A 20928-nucleotide genomic window follows, 5' to 3' on the forward strand; every position below is an offset into this window, starting at 1 on the left:
AACAAGCCTCTATATATCAGACTTACTGGCTCTCAGAAGACAGCTTGGAGAAGACCAAACCACATCCAGATTAAGTTCTCTGATCCGGAGAAAGCAGGCAGCTCTTAGTGCTTACTCCAAGCCTGGCTTAAGTCCCCTGGACTGAAGCTCAGAGCCAAAGCCCTGTGGAGCCTGAAATGTGTTTATTAGACCCACCAGGAAGCTTAGACAGGTTCTGGAACCAGACCCCTGGCTGGACAGCTTCCCTCATCTTCCAGCTTCTGCACGGGATTTGACCCTTATTCTGCTCCCACCCAACATTCAGACCTTTGGAGGCCACAGCTCTTTTTCTTTCTTCAGTGTCTGCCTTTTTGGTAAGAACTTCTGAGCTGGTCACCTCAGTAGCAGAATAAACAGCATGGAATTGGCCAGTAGTCCATTTGAAGACAAGGACGAATCAACAGGCTCCTCCCTTGATTGATTTTTCATCCTGGGCATCCATTTTCCTGCAGCCACAGACAGCGGGCTTTATAACCGGTCAGTCCACATTGAAATCACTGAGGCCCAGGCAGACCAAATGGGTGTCTGGTGTGGTCTTGTTTTCTGGTCTTTTCTGAGAAGTCAGGAAGGCCGAGAGTGCTGTTCATTCCTGCTTACTCTACCTGTGTGTCTGTGTGTCAGCTTCTGAGACACAGCGGCCAGCTCCATTCCTTCCCCTGGACTGGCCTAGCACCTTTGTCCTCCTTGAGGCCACACCAGACAGCCTCATGAGAGCCATGTTCTTTCGGGGCTTTGAGGGGGGCAGTGCGGGATCCTTGATAAATGTAACCATCGTAAATTTTCACTGTTTCATCCTTTACAAAGAACTGAAGCTTCCCACATCTACAGTTCCAGGGTCCCATTCTGGGTTAGACGTTACCACCTGTTTTGTACTTGGCAAGGATGTGCACACCTCACGGAATAAGCAGCTCCCCCTAGGTTCCTGTGGCTCTGAGGAGAGTGAGATGCCACTCCTGCCGTTCTTCCCACCCGTCCCTAGCAGCCACATTGGGGGGGCTTTGCATCTTCTGTAAGCCCACTTCACTCGTTCATGCTTCCTGCCACCAGGGAAGTGAATTGAAGGATTCTCTTTGGGCCTCTTTCTTTTCTGCCTCCTTATGTAAGTGTTGATTTGGGATATGTTCGTCGTGGTGTCCCAAATGGGCACTGACCCCAGTGTCGCCTAGGTATCATCCTGAAGCCCTGATCCTCACAGAGGTGGATTCTAGTGTGGGAAGAGGCAGAGGAGGAAATGGGACATTCACACCTGCTTCTGCCCTGGCTCCTCCCCTAAGAGGAATCCCGGAAGCCTGCCCTTAGAGTCCTCCTCACATGAGTCCCCGTGGCAGTGGCTTTGGATGCAGACTTCCGGGGTCCAAGGAGTTGCAGCTGCAGGGCGCACCCCTATGTGTGTCCCAGCCATTGTTCTCAGCTGACCCGTGAGTGGCCTCTCCCTTGGTTGGGGTGAGGGGTGGCCCCTGACCACTAGGCTGCTGTGTTTGCGCAAAGTGTGTGTGGAGCTGGCGTTGGCCTCGTTTTGGGCCAGGGTGGCTTAAAGGGGAGTTACTTCACCCCAGACCTTTCCCTGTGTGGGGAGAAGACAGCACGAGACAGCCAGACAGCAAGCTCAGACCTTCAGCGCAGTTGGGGGGGTGGGGGGTGCAGACATCAGGCTTCTCCTCACGCTGGCCACTGTTGAGGATTTCTGGAAGAGTCGGCATATCCAAAGGCAAGCAGAAGTGACTTCCTCATACATTCCGTCTCCTTGCTTCCTTGTGCTAGCTCCTATTGAGGAAAGTTGCTGGCATCAGTTTCCTCACTGCTTCTGAGTTGGCTAGTTCAGACCCCATAGGAGATTCCAGCAGCTTCTGGAAGGTTATCCCTGGTGGTGTAATTTCCTGTGTTGTCCTCCCCTGGCCTTGGCCTCTTAGCCTTTCCAGGACCAAGAGGCCAGTCACATGCCTCTTAGAAGAGATTTGAGGGTCTCCTGCATCTGAATCTTGTCTGGCCGGGCACTTTTCTTCAGGTCCCTGAAGGGGCTATGATCAACTCAGGCTCCATTTGTGCAGTGACTACCTGCTGATCGTCTTTTGTGCACAGCAGCCTAGGGGTTGTGTGTCTGAGCTGTGAGCAGAACAGCCAGACGGACACATTAGATCATTTCCAGCTGGTACACAAAACAGGGTAGAGGCCCGAGGGAGGTAGAGGAGCAGCTTCCGCTCGCTGGGTGGTAGGGCAGCAAGTGAGACGGGTTCACCCTGGGGGAGGCTAGGAAAGGCCTTGGCGAGGCCACACTGAGCGGACCTGCAGGAAGCGCGTCCCAGGCCTGGGGGGGCGGGGCAGGCACACACAGAAGGAATATTGAGGCAGGAACAATGTTGGTGTGTTTCAGAAAACGGGGGAGACAGGCTGCACCGTGACAGCAAGGAGGGGTGGTTCAGGACAGACAGCGGGGTACCCGGAGGCCTCAGCTCCTGGTCTGGGCCCACTTCTGGGGAGGGCCCCGAGCACTCATCAAACTCTAAAGGAAACTCAGATTCCTGAGAGGTTTGGGGTGTTGTTGGCATAGATAAGAAAGTTACGTGTCATTAAGACCCCCAAAATACACAAAGCAAAAACGGACAGAACTGAAGGGAGAAGAGACGATTCGGTCATCTTGGAGAGCTCAGCACCCCCTCTTCAGTAGTCAGTAGAGCATCGGACGGAGGATGGAGGAGAACAGAGAGGGCCTGGACAGCACTCTAAACCCACCTGGCCTAGCGAGCCGTCTGCCCTGGAGAACGTCGAGGGCACTGTGCTGCAGAGTGCCCGGGACGTCCTCCAGGGCAGGCAGACCATTTGCTAGACCACAAAACAAGTTTTGATAAACTTAAAGTGACTGAAATCATGCCAGGTCTTTTCCAGCCACAGTGGAATGAAATTAGAAATCTGTAGACTTCTGGAAATCCACACACGTGGAAATGAGCCCAGCTAGCCAGCAGCGCAAAGGGAAGGTAGGTGTGGAGGCCTCTATGGGACTGCAGTGGTGGGGGAATACCCTTTTCGGCAGCTGAGGAAACAGGAAGCAAGGCCGTGTGTAACACAGGGACACGTGCCTTAGTGGCTTCTCTGGGGCCCACTGTGGGCTGAGGGCCACTCCTGGGACTCAAGCTAGTGGGGACACTGGCACAGGTGACACAGAGTGAGAGGTACAGAGGGGCGCAGGGGGCAGGGGTTCTCGTGTGAGAAGCCAGGGAAGAGCGAGGAGAGTGAAAAGAAGCCAGCTGATGAGGGAGCAGTGTCTGCAAGGCCATTTCCAGATCCCAGGAGTCGCTCTCCAAACGGCAGATCCCATGGGATCCAAGAGGCTGCCATGTGTGGGGTTGGTGCAGCCGGAATGCTTACTGAATGACAGGAGAGAGGCCAGGAGCCACGGGACCGGAGCTGGGAGTGGGCCCAGCCCCTGTGAAGGAATAGGAAGGAGGTACCCGTAGTCTGCGCCTCCGTGATGTCACCCAGGGAAGGGGATGGTCCCAGGAGAAGAGGCCTGCTGTGCCCGCGGCTTGGCTTTGCATTTTCGGACGCCACCCCGGGCCTGAACCCAGTGAAAGGAAAGCGCTGCTGGCGTATGTATCTCAGCAACACCCCCAACGCTTCGTCCTGGGCTCAGGACTGAGTCCCCCACCCTGACCCCTCATCTGGCTGCCCTGGGACATGAACCCTCCTCTTGTCATACCCTTCCCAAGGGTATAACATCCAGCAGAAGCGAGCTTGCTGGGAGAGCCCCCCCCCCCCCAAGTCCAGGTGTCAGCCTTGGCCGGGTGTCGGGTCAGACCAAAGGCTGCCTCACCTGCTTATCTCGCTGACCCCTTCCATCTTCCTGTGGGGGAGGTGCCGGCACCCCCATTTCCCAAGGAAGGAAACCGAAGCCTGGGCGAGGGAGAGGATTTGCCCAAGGTGTGGCTTTAGGAGGTATCGGAGCTGGGAGAAAGTAAGCTCTGCGGGCCTCCCAGAGGGGTTGAGCACCTTCACACTTTGCTCTTGTGGTCCAGCCGCCGGTTTGTGCCCATCTGAGGCCCGCCTGCTTTCCTCCTCCGGTGTTCCACTTCATCTGGGGCCCGGTGGTATGTTCACGGTCGCCCCAAGGACTGTCGAACCCCTGTTGTGTTAAGAGGGGTTTGTTTCCCAAGCACTTTGATGGATGGCCTCCTCGGAGCCTCCTGAGCACCCGATGCAGGCATGGGGACAGCGGTCCTCCTGGCCCTTTCACAGAGGCTTGCAGGGAGCACTTAGAACGGACTTGAGCGAGAAAGGCTTGCATTTCTAACTCAAACCCAAGTTGTGGGCCCACTCGGGAGGAGAGAGTTCAGGTTGGAATCCTTTTCTCTACTGTCTCTTAGGATGGGGTCCACAAACTCCGGCCCTCTGTCTGCAAGCTAAGGTGGTAGAGTATGCATGTGCCCGAGAAGCTGAAAGTCTTCTGTGGCCCTTTACGGAGAAAGTCCTGCTCAGGGCCGGCGCCCCGCTCACAGCTCATTATTTACGTTATTTAGGGCAGTTGTCACCTTTCCACCCCGCCCTGCAGCTTGCAGAGCACTTTCCCAGGCAGGCCTCCTCTAAGCCCTAACAGCTCCTCAAGGCAGGTGGTCCTCGTTTGGCTAAACTTGACCCCTAGGGACTTTTCTGAAAATAAGAAAATTGGCTCCTCTGCTTGCTCGCACATAGGTGCCCCAGGAGGAGGGATGTTCACCCCTCAACGTTTGCTTCTGGCTGCTTGGTTCTGGAGAGTTGCAAGTCTGTGAGGGAGTGGATATTACCTGGGGGTGGGAGCGGGGCTCATCTTAAGGCTTCTTGATGGCTAGTTGTTCACATTCTAAAACTAAAGGTTGTTACAGAGGAAATTCTTTGGCCACCTACTGTCTTAGCTTGTGATTTCTCGGTAGGTTGTGTGGTCAGCAGAGTTGTCACGTTGGACGATTGTGTTCTGAACACTTTGTAGCAGACTTAGATCCAAGGCATGCAAGTTCTCTGTTGCTCTGGAAGTAATGGTCTGCCTTGAAACAGGGTTCCGCGCCATGGAACGGGCCAGGCAAGGAACGGAAATTGCTGCAACCCGGTGTTAGGCCACATTTTAAATGGTCCTGCTGCCCTCCAGAGTGGAGCGGGTCGCTTGCCAGCTCTTGGCAGCATGAATTTCAGCCAGATAGCGTTTCACTGTGCTTGAGTTGAGGGGGTGGCACGAAGTTAGCTGTGATCTGTGGAGAGACAGAGAAACCAATCTTTGTGCAGTAAATGCGTCCTCAGCCTTTAGGAGGACTCCTCGGCCCATGGCCTGGTAAGGCAGACACAGAGCATTCCGGGGGGGCATTTTTGAGCGTTAGGTTGAAAGTCCGTCCGACCTGGGTGTCTGAGCTCAGGGAGTTGGCCCTCAGCGCTGCGTTTCAGGATGCGTTCATGAGGGAACTCAAGCTGCTGGGTGCTAGCTGGGCAGCCCGGCCCTCGCTCACCGCCCTGCCGTGTGCTCTCATTTCAGAGGCCAGCTGGAGGCTCCAGCCCCGAAGGTGGAGAAGGTGAGGAAATCTCTAAAACATCTCGTTTTGTTTGGTTGTAAAAGTGGAAGCAGCCTGATTTTCTCCTCCTCCTCCTCGTTTTCTGTAGATTCCGACCGAGAAGATGGAAATTACTGCCCTCCCGTCAAGCGAGAAAGAACGTCCTCTTTAACCCAGTTCCCACCTTCACAGTCAGGTAACCGTCGCAGACCTTTGCCGAGCATCCGTGCTGATGAGTCCGCCGTCCCCCTGTGGTGCCTCACACTCGGCGTCTGTCTCCTGCCCACAGCCAGTTAGAATCGATCTGAGACTCGGTCTCTGTCAGGAATGAAGCTGGAGGTGCCCCCCTCTGGAATCAGTAACACTTAACAGAGGGTCGTGACCTAGTGGACTAAATTAATTACATGTCCTCCTTCCCAGGTTTGTGGCTGTATCTCTAGACTGAAGGTGTAGGAAGTGGGAAGTACAGTGTCCTCCTGACCCTTCAACCATGTGCCTAGAGCTTGGCAGTCTGGTTGAGAAGCGCAGACACACACAGTACACCTCGAACCAAGTGGCCCCAGAACACACTTTGATGATGGAATGTCGGGAGCCCGCAGAGGAGGAGGGCTTGGGGAACCTTGAGGGGTGCGCCAGGCTAGGAGCCTGTGGAGGCTCTGGATGGGGCCTTGGCAGACCAGCCCGGGGGCTTGTTAAGAAGACCTGTGCAGCAAAGAGGCAGTTTCCCAGGGTCGAGAGAGTTGCTGGGGCTATTTGGTGGGAGGTGCTGTGATCCCCGGGGACAGCCTTGTAGATTCAAGGGTAAACACTGCCTCAGGGCTTGCCCCCACTCCTCCCGATCTTGACTTGGTCCCCCCTGGCATCGTCCATCTTCTCCATCTTGGCTGTCTAGTGCAGACTTAGAGACGCACATGTATTCAGAGAGGATCTCCGGTTACCCAACTTGGCATTCCTTCTTGGGAGGTTTATGTGAAGCATTTTATACCTGTGAACCTAAAGGACAGCACTTTAAGGGGAAAAGACGCCCTGGAAGGTTGTTTCTGCTTACAGAAGTGATGCAGACGTGACGGGGGGCACCATGTAGAGAGTGAGTGTCCTTTCGAGATCATCCCTGCAACACACTGGATTTCACTCCTGTTTCCCTTAACACTCACTGTGGACATTGCCACACCCTTTCTCATGACTGCTCGAGACCCTCCTGAATGGATACACTGTCCTTTGCTAAGCAGGCCTTGAGGAACCATCAGGACAGTTAGCAGTCGGGCTTGGGGAGCCCTCCTTTTCTCCCTTGTTGCATATGGGCGTTCCTAGGAAACAAGGGAGCTTCTGCCCCCTGGTGATCGTTTGTGCTCCTTCCCGTTCACCGCGCCCTGCTGCGCCACGCCCTGTGGCAGAAGGTGCCTCAGAGGAGGAGAGGTGATTTGTGCTGTGGCCATAGGCTGTAGGGACAAAGGACAGCGAACATTTCCCTTCTGCTCTGGCTCACTGGCATAGGAAATAGTCAGCTCTCCGGCACCAGGGGTGGAGACAGGAACGGAGCCGGTATCTTGGAAGGTGTGGTCTGTGCCCTGCATTCTGATTCTGCTTAGCTGTATTCTGTCTACCCGGTTAGTTCTTCAGCTCTGAGGCCCATTGCATTACTGCCTGGCCCACACCCAGGGAAGCAACTGGTAGATGTAAAGTAAGATCCTAAACAGGTGAGGGGCTGGGGGTGCAGCCAACCAGCAAGCCTCTGGCAGGTGACAAGAAGCAGGGCCTGAGGCTTGGAACATCCAGTTCATTCTGCTTCCCTCCTCGCTGCTCCCACTGGGGCCTACAGTGCCACAGAAAAGCCAGGGGCATGAGGACAAGATAGGCGGCCACAGCAGACCACAAAGGCCTGGTTCATAATGCTGAGCCCCCTCCAGCGGGGCTCAGAGATCGAGCCTTCACGTGGGAGAGGTGATCGGGTACGTGTGTGCCCTGCCGACTCACACTGTTTTTCCTCTTGTTCCCTTCCCTGCCCGCACCTCCTTGTCAACAGTATCAAAAAACAATGTTTTTATGCCATCAACCTTCTGCGAGCCGTCTGCAGGCAATTCTGACTCAGAACCAGGTGAGCCCTCACGTCCCTTTGCCTTTTACTGCCAGTCACTGGGGGTTTCCTGGGATGAAAAACAGTTGATATTGTAAAATAAGATCTTAAACAGGAATAGGCAATTTGAAAACCGGATTCTTCTTCAGTTCCTAAATGTTTTCCCAAATCTTCAGCTCATAGACTTGGAATCCACTGTGAGGCAAGCTTCATAAGCCCTTATTTTTTGTTTCGCAGGAGGGCCTGGTCACAAGGAGTCTTTAAGGTGTTGGTTGATTTTTTTGTTCTTTGGTTTTTGTGGGTTTTTTTCCCAAAAACAAAAAGCAACTATAAAGAGGTGTATTGCTCGTTTTTCAAAATTGTACACAAGTAACACGTTCATACCACTTTTTAAAAAAGGCAAATGGGAAATACATAGAGTAAAAGAATCTGCCTACCCCTCTCCCTCTCCCACCCCAAGGTAACTGTGTGAGGTCGATGGAATTTTCCAGACCCCTTTTCTGTGCATTAGAGTCTCACATTAATCAATATTACTTAGACCTGTTCAGATAAATATGTAAGCATGTTTAATCACAGCATATTAAACCTTGAAGTAAAGTAGCTTGTTCCCCTCTGAAGACTATGGAGCCTTCCTTTTTTGGTCTTTTGCTAGAGATCCAACTCCAAGGTTTCCTGAAAGTTTCTCCCACGTGGCTGAAATTCCTCATAAAAGAGTTAATGAGCAAGTTCAACCACCCGAATTCTGTAACCCAATCTGCCTTATATAAATTCATTGCTGACTTCAAAAGCATTGCGAGATAAGTCATACTCTGGCAGGAGGGCAGTGTTTTTATAACTTAGGGGATTGGTTCAATAGCACCATTTCAAACAATAGAATTCATTTTGACTCTGAAAGCAAACTGTTTTGAGCTGACCCCCTCACTAAGTCCTGAGGAGAAGTTTGGTGTGTCAGCGTCCGTGGGAACCCCTGGAGTGCTGGCTTAGCAAGTAGCACTGTGAACTGTAGGGTCGGTGTTAGCCGAGGTGATCCTGTTATGGTCTAGGGGGCCAGTCGCTGAAGCCGCACGTCTAGATCACCTCGTGCTGTCAATTTCCATTACAGATCTCAACATCATCACCTCTAAGATCTGTGAGTGATGGCCTCACTCCCCTCTCTTGCCCCACAAAACCTTTATCCCGCAGCATTGAGAGCAGGGCCGCCCTGAGAAAACAGGGTTCCCAGGCCTGCTGAGGGGCACCGACGCAGCCTCACTTCCTGGTCCCTGAGGCAGGTTGGAGTCGTATCAGTCCTCTTCTGTCCTTGCCTGTCTGCCTTTTGTTTTTTAGCTTTAATTTTTTTTGGAGGGGGGCGGATTTTTAACTTACGGAAGAATTTTATAAAGCACTTCCATATCCCTTTACCCATTCGATTTTCCCCAGTCGTCCGAATGCTGTCCTTCATAGCAGAGGGGTCAGATCCCAGATCATATACCCCATATCTCTCTTTCCATCTAGAATACTTCCTCATTCTTTGCTTGATGTTTATGGCCTGGAAGATTATAGGCCAGTGAATTTGGAGAAGTTTTTCTGTCTGGGTTTGTCCAGTGATTCCTGGTGGTTCTGTCCAAGTAGTGCCTTTGGGGCTAGAATTCCACAGAAGCAAAGCTGTGTTCTTCACGCTACCCCGTCCCAGGTGGCACGTGGTGCTTACCTGTCCTGGTACCTGTGGGGCTAATTTGGCTCACTTGGTTAGAGTGGGCTCTGTCTGTTTCTCCGCTGTGAGATCATCCCCTTTTTTTCTGGAGAGAGAAGCCCATTCCTCTCACTGTTCCCCTCCAGTGTCCGCCTCCACCCATGTTCTCTTGCTCGGATTAGTCATTACTGTGACGATCCATCACCAAAGGCGGGGGTGGGGGGGCGGGTCCTGCCTTCTCTGTTACTAGTACGCTTCATTGGTGTTCTGTAAGAGAGCTATTCTTTCTCCCCACTTAGCCCCTTGTTATATTGTACAGCAAGATCGATGCATGGATTCCTGCTTTAGTCAACGGCTTACATTTTGTCATTATTAGTACAGAATTTCTTTTAATTGTCCCAGATTTGGCTAGCGGGAGTCCCACCAAGCAGGTTCCTGTGCCCTTTTGCCACGGCTCATTATTCTTTTAAGCACTTTCTTCTGTCCTAACAAGAGGCTCCAGACTCATCATCGTCTCTCACAGGGGTCCTTCTCAAAGGGCTCCTTCTTTGTGGAGAGTGGTCTCCAGAAACCAAGATCTGCATGCTCAGCAAGCCCACCACTGTTGGGACTCTCACACACCCCCGTACCTATGCACATACCTATGTGTACACGTACACGTGTTTCTTTGTCTATATCTGTCTGCATGTGTGGGTAACCCTGGGTTCACATGTATACTTCCAATCCAGCACCAACAGGGTTCACCTGAGCCTCCCTGCTTCTTAATTCTACCTATCTTTCTGACAGAAACCTGGCTCCCTTTGTCTGCAGGGCGTGTCCCATCGCTCTACGTACCCCCCTTGCCCGTGTAAATGCCAAGCACCCTCCCACCTGCCCCGGCACCACCCTTGCCCCTGCCCAGCCCCCGCCAGGCTGTCTCCTCTTAGAGCCCTTTCAACCTCTGGCATACACCAAGTTGAAGTTCCCCTGGGGGTGAGCATTGTTTCCCGCAGATGTCACTTGGGGTCTTCCCAAGGCGGGGCAGAAAGCACCCTCAAAGGAGCCCGCTTGCTTTAGATGTGATTAGGAGGAGGGCGAAAGCTGCTTCAGAGGGAACCACCTCTTACCCCAGTGAGCTCACAGCGGGGCACGCGTATGCCCTCAAGAAGACACCGGGCCAGTCACTCGTGCACCCCAGTGACCCTGTCATGTGTGCTAGGGCTCTGGCCATCAGCAACAGCTTTTCATTGCACCCAGGTCATGTTGTAGGTAAAGTGAGTTTCTTGAGGCCATGAAAAGAGAGCGTCTATTTTGGTAAAGATGGGGCCTGCAGGCACGCCTCGGCTTGGCTGTCCTGTGAGCACACCTCCCTGCTGCCTTGGGCTCCTTCTGTCCCCAGTCCTCAGTTGCCATGACAGGTGTGGCATGCCTTGTCTGTCATCTGTTCACTGCAGCATTCAGCGTGATTTCTTGTGCGTCTGCGGGGTGGGCCGGGTGCCAGGCCCCGTGCTAGCGGATGCTCCGTGGCAGTGATCATCCACGCCTGCGCCGCCACTGGTCAGCCTAAGCTGGCTGCAGAGGTCAGTTGTTGCCGGCGCTGCTCTGCACAGAGCAGAGAGGTGGAGGTCAGTCGGTAGCCACAACGTAAGCATTGCAAAGCCAGCTGTGAGGCCTCTTAAAAATTATCTCAATTGTGAATTTCATCTCAATTTTTTTTAATGCTTGTAAATTGCCAGTCATCTTCTGAATAGTCCTGAGCTTTGGAAATGTGATTCAGTATTTCTCTCCTAAAAAGGAACATCTGGCAGCATGTCTTCCCCTGCATCTGTGGTGTCTGATTCTCCTGAGCCTGGTTTTTATGACCACTCTCTTAGGGGAGAGACCCCAGCTCCACTAACACAGGCCCTTGGAAGCCTGGTGGACTCAACTCCTTCCTACTAACTAGCAGGGAAGAGTTTTGTAATCCTGTTTTTGCCCAAGGAGATCAGTTTGGCTGACCAACCCCAGACAGCAGGAAGAAGGCTTTCCTGCTTCGTTGAGAATTCTGTTTGAATTTGTTTTATGCCTCAAGAGTTTGGTCTGAGAAGTCATTTGTGTTGTTTCAGTGTACAGTTGGTTGGTTTTTAGTGTATCCACAGAGTTGTGCAGCCATCACCACAATTAATTTTAGATCATTCCATCACCCCAAAGAGAAACCCCATCCCCATGAGCAGTCACTCACCGCCCGTGCCTCCCCCAGCCCCTGGCAACCAAGAATCCACTTTCCGTCTGCAAGGATTTGCCTGTTCTGGATGTTTCATGTAAATAGAATCATGTACTGTGTGATCTTCTAAGACATTTTCCCATTTGTTTGTCTTTCTTCCAACGATGTTTTAGAGTTTTTGTTAAATGTATTCCCAAGTACTATTCTCTTTGGTGCTGTTATAAATGGAACAACAGGTTTTCATAACTTCATTTTTGGAGTGTTCATTGCTAGCGTATAGATATACACAATTGATACGTGTGTATTGATCTTGTTCCCTGCACCTGACAAGGGTTTTTTCAGATGAGTAGGACCTTAGCACAAAAGTGAGGTTGCCTCTGGTGGCCCAGAATGCTGCCATCCCTGTGCTGCCCCAGGAATAGACCTAACTGTTGGAGTCACAAGGCTTTTTATGCTGATCCTTCCTGTCAAGGCAGATTAGACTGTCCCCACTCCCCGCCCTTTATGAAATCAGCCACCTCACCCACACACACACATGACCAGTATGGACCAGTGGCCCCGTTGAAACCAGGTTTTGAGCCATCGCCCTGCTTCCTTCCCCTTCCTTGTCCTCGGCCTTCCAGTGTTCTCAGCAACAAGGTGAAGCTCTCCAAGCACATCCGGAAAGAGAGAGCAAGCTGGCCATCTGCCACCTTTGATCTTTCACCACAGAACGTGTCTCGTTTCCCAGACATGTGCTGGTAGTACGGAGGCTTCTCCTGGTTACAGATGCGTCCTCTGACCAGACAAGTCCTCCGAGAAAGGGAGACCGGTCCCGGGGGCCTTAATGGGGTGGCTCCCTGACGTTCTCCAGGGCCTGTGAGCCCGGCACAGCTCCTGGCAAGCCGTTGGGTGAGGTGGCCCAGGGGTGGACCAGCCTTGCACTCACTGTCACTTTTGTCTCTCACCTTCGACACCCCCCCGGTCTTTCATTATCAGCACCTTGCCTGGAGCCAGCACTTCCTGCACCTCCCTGGCTCCTCCTCGTCCAAGCCGGGCTTCGGCATTTCGTTTTAACTTGGAAGCAGTTCCCTGGTTCTCCAGGCTCATGGCCACTGAGGTGCAGACCTAGAGTCTTCCCCTGCCCTTGACCCTCTCAGCTTTGCTGCTACCCCCACCTCTACCTCCAGGCAGGCTTGCTTTTTATCTTTGTCTTCTGCTTGTAGAGGAAAAGAGCAGTGGATTCCGGTTGAAGCCGCCAACATTGATCCACGGCCAGGCACCCAGTGCAGGTAGGTGCCCGCCTTTAAGGAGGAAAGTGGAAGGGCTATCTGTCTCACACCCTTCCTGCCTCTGCAGCATCTGTTTGCACAGCTGCCTTAGGCAGCCCAGCCGGCATGCTTCAGGCTCAGCCTGCTCTCTTAGGTCATCTCAGTTACCTGGCACCTGAGCACTGGAAAGCCACTTTAAGGAGCCCATCAGACCAAGGAAATTCTCCCCTCTGTGAGCCCTCCACCACCCTGAGGAGGGAGCAGACTTGGCTTGGTGTGGGGCTCTGCGCCCAGCGATAACACAGTTGGTTCAGGCTATGTCTCCAGAGCATCCCAGCCCCGGCATGCCACAGAGTAAGCCTGAGCACAGTGGCCATGATCCAGTGGCGTGCCACTGGGGAGCAGGGCCTGGCAGTGGTGCAGAGTTGGAAGCATTCTCTCGTGCTTCTTGCCCAATTTGTGTTTGGCAGATGGATTTTCTCAGCGTGGCACTTTGAAAATCAGGTGCAAAGGGTATTTTTATGTGAGCCCGAGCAGAGTCCTAAACTCAGGGGGGCTGCCTCTGGCTCTGTGCTTTCCCTGCACCATCTGTGCTTGATCCTTGAGCCCAGCACTTGAGGACAGCTGTCCCTTGGTTCCCCTATAGCATTACTATACTCAATGAATTAATTTCCGGAAGGCCCCTGAGAGCCCGTACGGGGCTGTGTGTTTCTGCCTACTGTGTCCGAGGGCCGCGGGCAAGCCGACCTCTGTTCTCAGGTCTGCCGAGCCAGAAGCCCAAGGAGCAACAGCGGAGTGTGCTTCGCCCGGCAGTGTTACAAGCCCCACAGCCAAAGGCACTCTCACAGACCGGTAAGAAGTGGCCCTGGTGCCCAGGCTCGCACGACAGGGTGTAGAGTATTCCTGAAGTTGGGCCGGGACAGCTGTGTCTCGACACAGGTGACTTTGGCCATATCTGCTGAATGCACTCAGAAATAGAGTACTGGGGGGGCGCCTGGGTGGGTGTCTGCCTTCGGCTCGGGTCATGATCCCAGTGTCCTGGGGTCGAGCCCTGCATCGGGCTCCCTGCTCAGCGGGAAGCCTGCTTCTCCCTCTCCCACTCCCCCTGCTGTGTTCCCTCTCTCCTTGTCTCTCTCTCTCTATCAGATAAATAAATAAAATCTTTAAAAAAAAAAAGAAAGAAAGAAAGAAATAGAGTGCTGGGGAAGCAATCCTTTAAGTCCCTGGTGAGCCCAGGGAGGACAGCAGGCCCAGGTGACCGCATGCTTTCTGCACACGCCGGCTTCATAAAAGCTGGCTCCCTCCCGAGGGTCTCCAGTCCATCCCAGCACGTTTGCAGGCAAAACTCAGCCCTGTGTGTCTGAGAGACTTGAGGGGTCATTTTGGTTATGTGTGCAATTTCATCTCATCTGCCACCCTTAAGACCTAACTCTTAAACCATATTTCCATGATCTCTGCATAGGTCGTGGTGTTCAGTTGACCCTTAATTTCTTAATACTAATGACCTTTTCTTGTCTTCCTCTTTGTCTCTCCCTATAATTCAAAAATTCTTCATCAGAAGCAATCCAACATCCCACATGAGGGAAATAGTATTTCTAAAGAGTTTCAACAGGAATGCTTTTTTATAAGCTATGCCAACCAATCAGCCAGATTTAAAGCTGTGCACATCATGTGATCTCAACTATTCATAGGGCGAAGTGCATAGAATCAAGATGTTATGAGTAAAAGTTTGTTTTATAAAACTCATAATTGCTCCTTATTCATATATATTCTTTTTCTCTTTTGTACCTTAGTTAGCAGTATCACTTCTAAGTACCCTGAAAATTCATACAATTCTTTGTGGAATAAGCAGTAAGATATTCTCATTTCTGTGAGGTTTTAGTTCTGGGTTCGCTTGGGTTTTTTTAATGTAAGAATTTGTGACTTTCAGTAATGATACCAAATCCTTTTCTTTAAAAAGGAGAAATTACACAATTGGTCTAAATGGTAGAAGGGAGCGCTCGAGGTCCCACACTAAACCCCCGTGACCCCCCACTGTCCTCTTGTCCCGGCAGTCCCGAGCAGCGGCACCAACGGGGTCAGTATCGCAGCAGACTGCACGGGGGCCGTGACAGCGACATCACCCGACAACCCCGCACGGAGAAGTCCCTCCGATGAGGTGCGAGCACTTGAGGTGTGTCTGCTGGGCAGGGAGCACGTGAAACTTCTCGGAGCTTCGCTGAGTGTGTGGACAGTTACCTGCTCTGAGCGGCGCCAGGGTGGGCCCGTGTTAAGGCTTTCTGGATTTGCTCAGCAGTGTGCGTGCGCAACGGCAGCTGATGTCCATAGTTGCTAGAATGCCAAGGATGGTCTGTCCGCCGTTCCAGACTGCTGCACTGCCCGGGCCCAGCACCTCCCCGCTGCAGGGGTGGGGCTGGCGTGCCCACGGGCACTCTGCCCGCTGGCCTCTGGGACGTCCCTAGGGCCGGAGGAATGGCTGTCATTGATGAGGTCTTGTGCCGTTTTATATGGAGAGATGTCTCCCCTCCCTGTTTCCACACCTGAACAGCTCGGGGATTCATATATGTGGGCCCGTTCTAACTGAAGAAAGCTGCCTGGGGGGTCAGCTCAGAAATTTTTTTTTTTTTTTTTGAGCAAAGTCTAGGGTTCTGAGATTTCGTAGGCCAAGAGCATGTGTTTGCTAGCAGTATTGCCCAGCCGCTGAAAAATGAGGGGCATGTTCTGAAGAGCCTGCGTTTGCGGGTGGCAGAGGCAGATTTGACATGCGAGTCGCAGCACCACACCAAGGCTTCCGGACACAAAGCCGGGTTGCACGTGTGTGTTTATTTCTACTCGGCCATTTTGGCAGCTAAACTGCTGCCTGAGGTTCTGTACCCTCCACCTCCCCCACACTCCCCGGAGATGTTGGAGCGCACATGGTAGAAATGATCGGCTACAATTCATTTTTAGAACATCCCTGAGCCCACCACGCCCCCCCACCCCACCCCGACCTTCAAACCAATTAGCAGAATTAAAATTAGGAACCATCTCTGCAGCCTGCTGCTGCTGGGAAACTTGGATAGCTAGGGCGGCCAGCGCAGCGGGTCCGCTGCACGGCTGTGAGCTGGAAGGAGGCCGAGAAGCGGCCCGGCCCCGCCACTTCCGCGTCCCTGGTGATGCGAGGGCAGGCCAGGCCTGGGCAGCACCCGCCGCCCGGGGACCCGCGCCACAGGAGAGGCGGCAAGCAGATGGAATGGCGGGAGATGGCCCATCTCGCTTCTCGGGGCTAACCTGTCACTTCTTTTCAGTTGTCGTCTTGTTTGTGTTTCTAACTAGGAGAAAGAGCCCCAGAAAAATGAGTCTAGCGATACTTGTGAGGAGGAAAACTGTGAGAAAAAAGAGCAAGTTGCACAGCAGGCGTTTGTGTTCGGGCAGAACCTGAGGGACAGAGTCAAGGTGTGTGATCAGGGGCCTGGATTGAGCGCTGGCACTCAAGAGCCCGGTCTGTTCTGCCTCCTCCGGGTTCATCAACGGGAACTCCGCTTTTCCTTACAAAGGGCGGGGAGGTGGAGGCAAAGAATGTGCCTGTGGGCTCCTGTGGCTCGTGGTGCTTCCGGTGGCTTCTTGTTTTGCATGCCTTCCATGCTGCACTGCTCCACTCCCGGCACACTCCCTGGCAGGCTCCCTCTTTCTCCCGGGAGCAGGGGACAGGGAGGCAACCGAGCATGCCTGTCCCTGAGAACCAGCGTTTTCGTAGCAAAGGAGACAGCATGATCCGATGCTTTCAGCGTTGCCGGAGAGATTGTTGTTGCCTAACTCGTGGGCTTCTCTGTCCTGGCACTAAGCAACATTTAGACTGGCTCATTCTTAGTTGTTGGAGGCCTGTCCTGGGTGTTCTAGGATACTGGGCAGCATCTCTGGCCCCCACCCTCCAGGTGCCAGGAGTATCCCCCGCCCCCCGTTGTGGCAACCAAAAGTGTCCCTTAGTAGTGCTGAGGGTTCCCTTTGGGACCAAGTCACCCTTAATTGAGAATTATTACCTTATTTTTTTAAGGTAGGGCAGGTGGGAAAAGAATTTTTCTCTCCCACCGGAGGCAATAGCCTCTGTCCCCTCCTGGCTGCCCTCAAGGGCTATTGGTGTAGTCTGGGGACTTTGAGTCGGGGGGAGAGCATCTGGCAGTGGCGGGGAGTCTGGGCTCTGGACCCCGTGCGCTGGCGCTCTGGGAGACCAGGATGGAGCAGCACTACCTTTCCAGCCACCGGGATGGAGCGTCCCTCTGTGCCATTTCCAGCAGAGCAGCTCGTCTGGCAGGAGCTCCTTTAAAAGCCTGAGAGATAGCATCAGTGGCTGCATCTGGGGACGTCTGTGGTTGTCACAACTAGGGTGTAGGTACTACTGCCATCCGGTGGGTGGAAGCCGGGATGCTGCCCAACAGCCCACGGTGTCAGGGCGGCTTCCCCACGAGAACGATCCAGCCCCCATGTCAGTGATGCTGAGGGGGAGAAACCCTGAAAAAGGGGAATGAAAGTCTCTCCGGCACATAGAAAACATCAGGCTGTGCCATTTGTTTTCTCCTTTGGTGCTCACTGTCCAATAGAAACACAAATCCCCAGGGGTGAAAAATAGGCATTGCTGTTGCATGGCTTTAGCCAAAGTAATGAGTCCCTTGGGGGCTGCTCGCTCCAGGGAGGAGGAAACAAGAGAATGAAGGGCCTTGAGATCCACCTGTGCTGGGGAGCAGGGGCCTGGCCTGGGCCGTCAGGTCGATTCTGTTCCTAGAGCTTAGGGGGACGGCTGCCTTGAAATTGGGATGGAGGCCACATCTTAAGGAGGCCCAGGGCTCACGTGATCTGTGGTTTCACAGTTACATGCCAGCTTCTCGGTGGGGGAGACCTCTTGGCACCCCGAGCTTCTGCTTTCTCACTCATAGGATGAGGTGAATGATACCCACCTCTCAGGGTTCGATGATATATTTAACAGAGCTGGCGCGGCAGTCAGCTAGCATAAAAGAAGCCCTCGAGAAACGATGCTTTTATTATATTTATAATAAACCCCTTAAAATATCAGATTTGGAAGCGTTCTGTGACCTCTCATTACAGAGTATTGGTGGAAAGGGCAATAAGATGCCAACCTGAGGGTTTTGTTGTTTTTTTTTAACAAGGTAGAAGAAGTTTCCTGATGCCTTATGAACTGTTTTTCTATCTTAACTGTTAAATGGTGAAGTTGATTACAGCCCCCCCACCTCTGTGTGTACGTGTGTACACACACACACACACACACACGCTGTGCCATATGGCCTAGGGGTACAGACAGGCTGAGCTGTAAAGATCCTGAACAGGCGGTTGTCTGAGCAGTAAGTGTTGCCTCTCTGTTCCCCAGTTAACAAATGAGAACACTGAAGTAGCTGACATGGAGAATGCTGGACACCCCAGTTCAGAAACACCAACTGCGACCAACTATTTCCTTCAGTATATCAGCTCCAGGTGTGTGTCTTGGGCCTGGTGCCCAGCCTCAGAGCAGCCCAGGGTCGTCCATCGCTTTGAGCTTGGGGCCCGGGGAGGAGGCAGCAGCTGGACCAGGAGCCAGCCTGGTCCTTCGTGGGGGGGGGGGGGGGGGCAGGATGGAGGTGGGGGTGGGAGGAAGCAGATTTCACCAGAATCCTGGATACCCCCTGGCTCCTCGCTTTATTCCCACTCTGGGCACAGCTGTGGAGTGGCCAGGATGGTGTGCTTCAACAGACAGACAAGGCAGGACCCAAGTTCTGCTTGGCCTCAGAGTGACCTCTGTCACCCAGATCTCATGCCCAGAGCAGAACCCAGCGGGCCAGTGGCTGCTTGGCTGCCTCCTGTTACCTGCCAGGTTCCGGCCTGTGGGGACCCCTTACCCTGGATTGGGCTCGCCGGTGGTTAACACTGCTGGTGGTGGTGCTCACTAATGGCCTGGGTGCCCCATGGATATTTCAGAGAGAAAGTGTGTCCCTGCCTAGGAGACAGGCCAGTAGAGTGCATAGAACTGGGCATGGACTTCAGAGAGGCCTGGCATGAATGTTGGTGACCTCACACTTGGCTCCCTGGATCCTGATTAGCAAAGTGCATTGGATATTGTTTTAAAGACACGTTTTTTGCACTGCAGCATTTCCCAAATTGGGATGCACTTAGAGCTGTGACATCTTAAACTGGACGAAATGTGATGGTGACAGCAGCTCCAAGGTCATCCAGTGTTACCTGCCAGTGGCCCAGGGGTGGGCGGTGTCCCCTCCTTTGTGCAGGCCAGGGACTGGTGGGTTCTTTCGGGGAAGTAGGTGGTGCCTGGTCTGACCTCTGTGATCAGCCTCTCTCAGGCGCTGTCCTCATGCACCCCGATGGTGACACCCGCCTCGAGGAGGTCAGGGATGACAGGTGGCCATCAGGCATGTCACGTAGTGCCCGCCCACATGCAGTGGGCCCCTGGCTCCGAGGCTTGTGAGCACCTGTCCTTGGCATGCCGGGCCCGTCCCCCAGAGGGGAGGCTGAGCAGTGCCCACAGCTGTGCTTTCTGCCTTACCCACTCTGACCGTGCACACGTGTGTGCAGCTCCTGCGAGTGTGCCCGCTGCCTCCCCCGCTCCCATGGGGTGCCCACACCCACAGCATGCCTTCTCTTCAGTTTAGACAACTCGACCAATAGTGCCGACACCGCCAGCAACAAATTCGTGTTTGGCCAGAACATGAGCGAGCGTGTGCTGGTGAGTGGCCCCTGTGGGGACTGTTTTTCCTGGGGCCCCAGGGCAAGGGACATGTGCATGTGGCTGCCACCTTGTCTCCTATGAAGTGGGGATGCTTCCAGTTGCAAGAGAAAGAAGACCCCGCTCAGACTTGGGGGCAGCGTTGTTGCCCCAGGAGGCTCTCCAGGAGCTGGTGTTGGAGCTTCCTGCCATTCTTCTCTGCCAGCTAGCTTAGCCTCGTCCTAGGACAGGCTTCCCCGTAAGTCGGGCCGTGCTTCCTGCTGGCTGAGGCCAGCTGCAGTGATAATCATCTGACTGGAATGCTGAGCCACCTCTGGAGCCACGGGAGTTCAGCACCCCTGTCCCTGACCATGAGGCTGCAGCATGGAGGGGGCTTTGGGGAGGTGGCCTTGGAGGGGCCCCTGCAGAGTGTCCCAGGTGTCTCCTGCACGCACCATGGCCACGCTGTCTCCCCTCCCAGAAAGCCTGGCCAGCTTGGGATGGGGTTCTAGAATTGTTTACCTGCTTCCTTATTTTTGTTCCTTTTCTTTCCCTGTCGAATGCCTAGGATCCCTTTGTGTCCTTTGTGAGTGTGGTTAAGGAGCTGTTTCATCCCACTTCATTATTTCCGTCTTTGTCTCAGTCTACATTACATTAAGGAGCTTCCTGCTGCTTTTCTCGAGCATCAATACTGTCCTTTTCCTGTTACAACGAAGTGGTCCAAGAGCTGCCTCACACAGAGATAAACAGCTGGTGGCACGCACCTCCCCGAGATGTCGGGGGAGGCCCCACTTGGGGACTCGGAGGGCAGTTCGTCTAGAGCAGAGAAGGGTGGATTTGGGAGGGCCAAGCTGCCTGCATCGTGAGGGCGCTTTTCTGTAGGTTTTACCACCACATGATGCTCAAGGATCGTTGTGTGGAGATGGCCCCAGGCTGGAACGCACCCCCTGCAGAGGGGTTATCTAGTCTCATCTGCCGGGTCTGGGTGGGTCCCCAAAGCCGTGAAGGAAAGGCCGTCTGCAGAAAAAAGCCCTCTGCCCGGGAGACGGTGCCGAGAGCCGCCATCCCAGCAGAGGGGCTTCCTGTTCCACGGCGGCCGATCCACGAGGAGCACCCAAACATGCTCTCCTCCCCGTGTGCTTCCGTCTCCCTGCAGAGCCCACCCAAATTAAATGAAGTCAGTTCAGATGCCACCAGGGAAAATGCAGCTGCTGAGTCCGGGTCCGAGTCCTCATCCCAGGAGACCACCCCCGAGAAAGGTATACTGCGGTCCCACCACCTCGTGGGAAGGGTACCACGTGACGGGCACTGTCCATCCACACCCCCGCCCAGGAGGGACATGGGCCCCAGCTCATGGCAGCCACCGGGGCAGAATTGGAAAGCCAGGGGCGCTGGTTTTGAGCAAGCAGAGAGGGGACGTGTTCATCCTAAAACAGAGAGGCCGTGGCGCTTCAGGATGACTCGGGGGATAGGGTTGTTGAGGTGGCTGTCCCTCTCTTCCTTCTTGCCCTGAGGTGGGGGA

At 53.7% G+C, this 20928-nt stretch overlaps 1 protein-coding gene across 14 annotated transcripts in view; it reads left to right on the forward strand.

The window, feature by feature from the left end:
* The window catches only part of RANBP3 (RAN binding protein 3), a 56584-nt gene that overhangs the window by 27462 nt on the left and 8194 nt on the right, over positions 1 to 20928 (forward strand). For 5 of the 14 annotated variants that reach the window (XM_078056931.1, XM_078056933.1, XM_078056963.1 and 2 more), the window contains 10 exons: positions 5531 to 5567; positions 5656 to 5742; positions 7570 to 7641; positions 12680 to 12745; positions 13484 to 13576; positions 14779 to 14897; positions 16040 to 16159; positions 18084 to 18187; positions 19349 to 19427; positions 20563 to 20665. In XM_078056931.1, the coding sequence (XP_077913057.1) occupies positions 5531 to 5567; positions 5656 to 5742; positions 7570 to 7641; positions 12680 to 12745; positions 13484 to 13576; positions 14779 to 14897; positions 16040 to 16159; positions 18084 to 18187; positions 19349 to 19427; positions 20563 to 20665 (880 nt within the window). The remainder of the gene's footprint in view (positions 1 to 5530; positions 5568 to 5655; positions 5743 to 7569; positions 7642 to 12679; positions 12746 to 13483; positions 13577 to 14778; positions 14898 to 16039; positions 16160 to 18083; positions 18188 to 19348; positions 19428 to 20562; positions 20666 to 20928) is intronic. The other 9 variants (XM_078056940.1, XM_078056975.1, XM_036120702.2 and 6 more) reach the window with 5 other exon arrangements.

This window comes from Halichoerus grypus, chromosome 1 (genome assembly GCF_964656455.1).
Source record: "Halichoerus grypus chromosome 1, mHalGry1.hap1.1, whole genome shotgun sequence".
NCBI classification, from domain to species: domain Eukaryota; kingdom Metazoa; phylum Chordata; class Mammalia; order Carnivora; family Phocidae; genus Halichoerus; species Halichoerus grypus.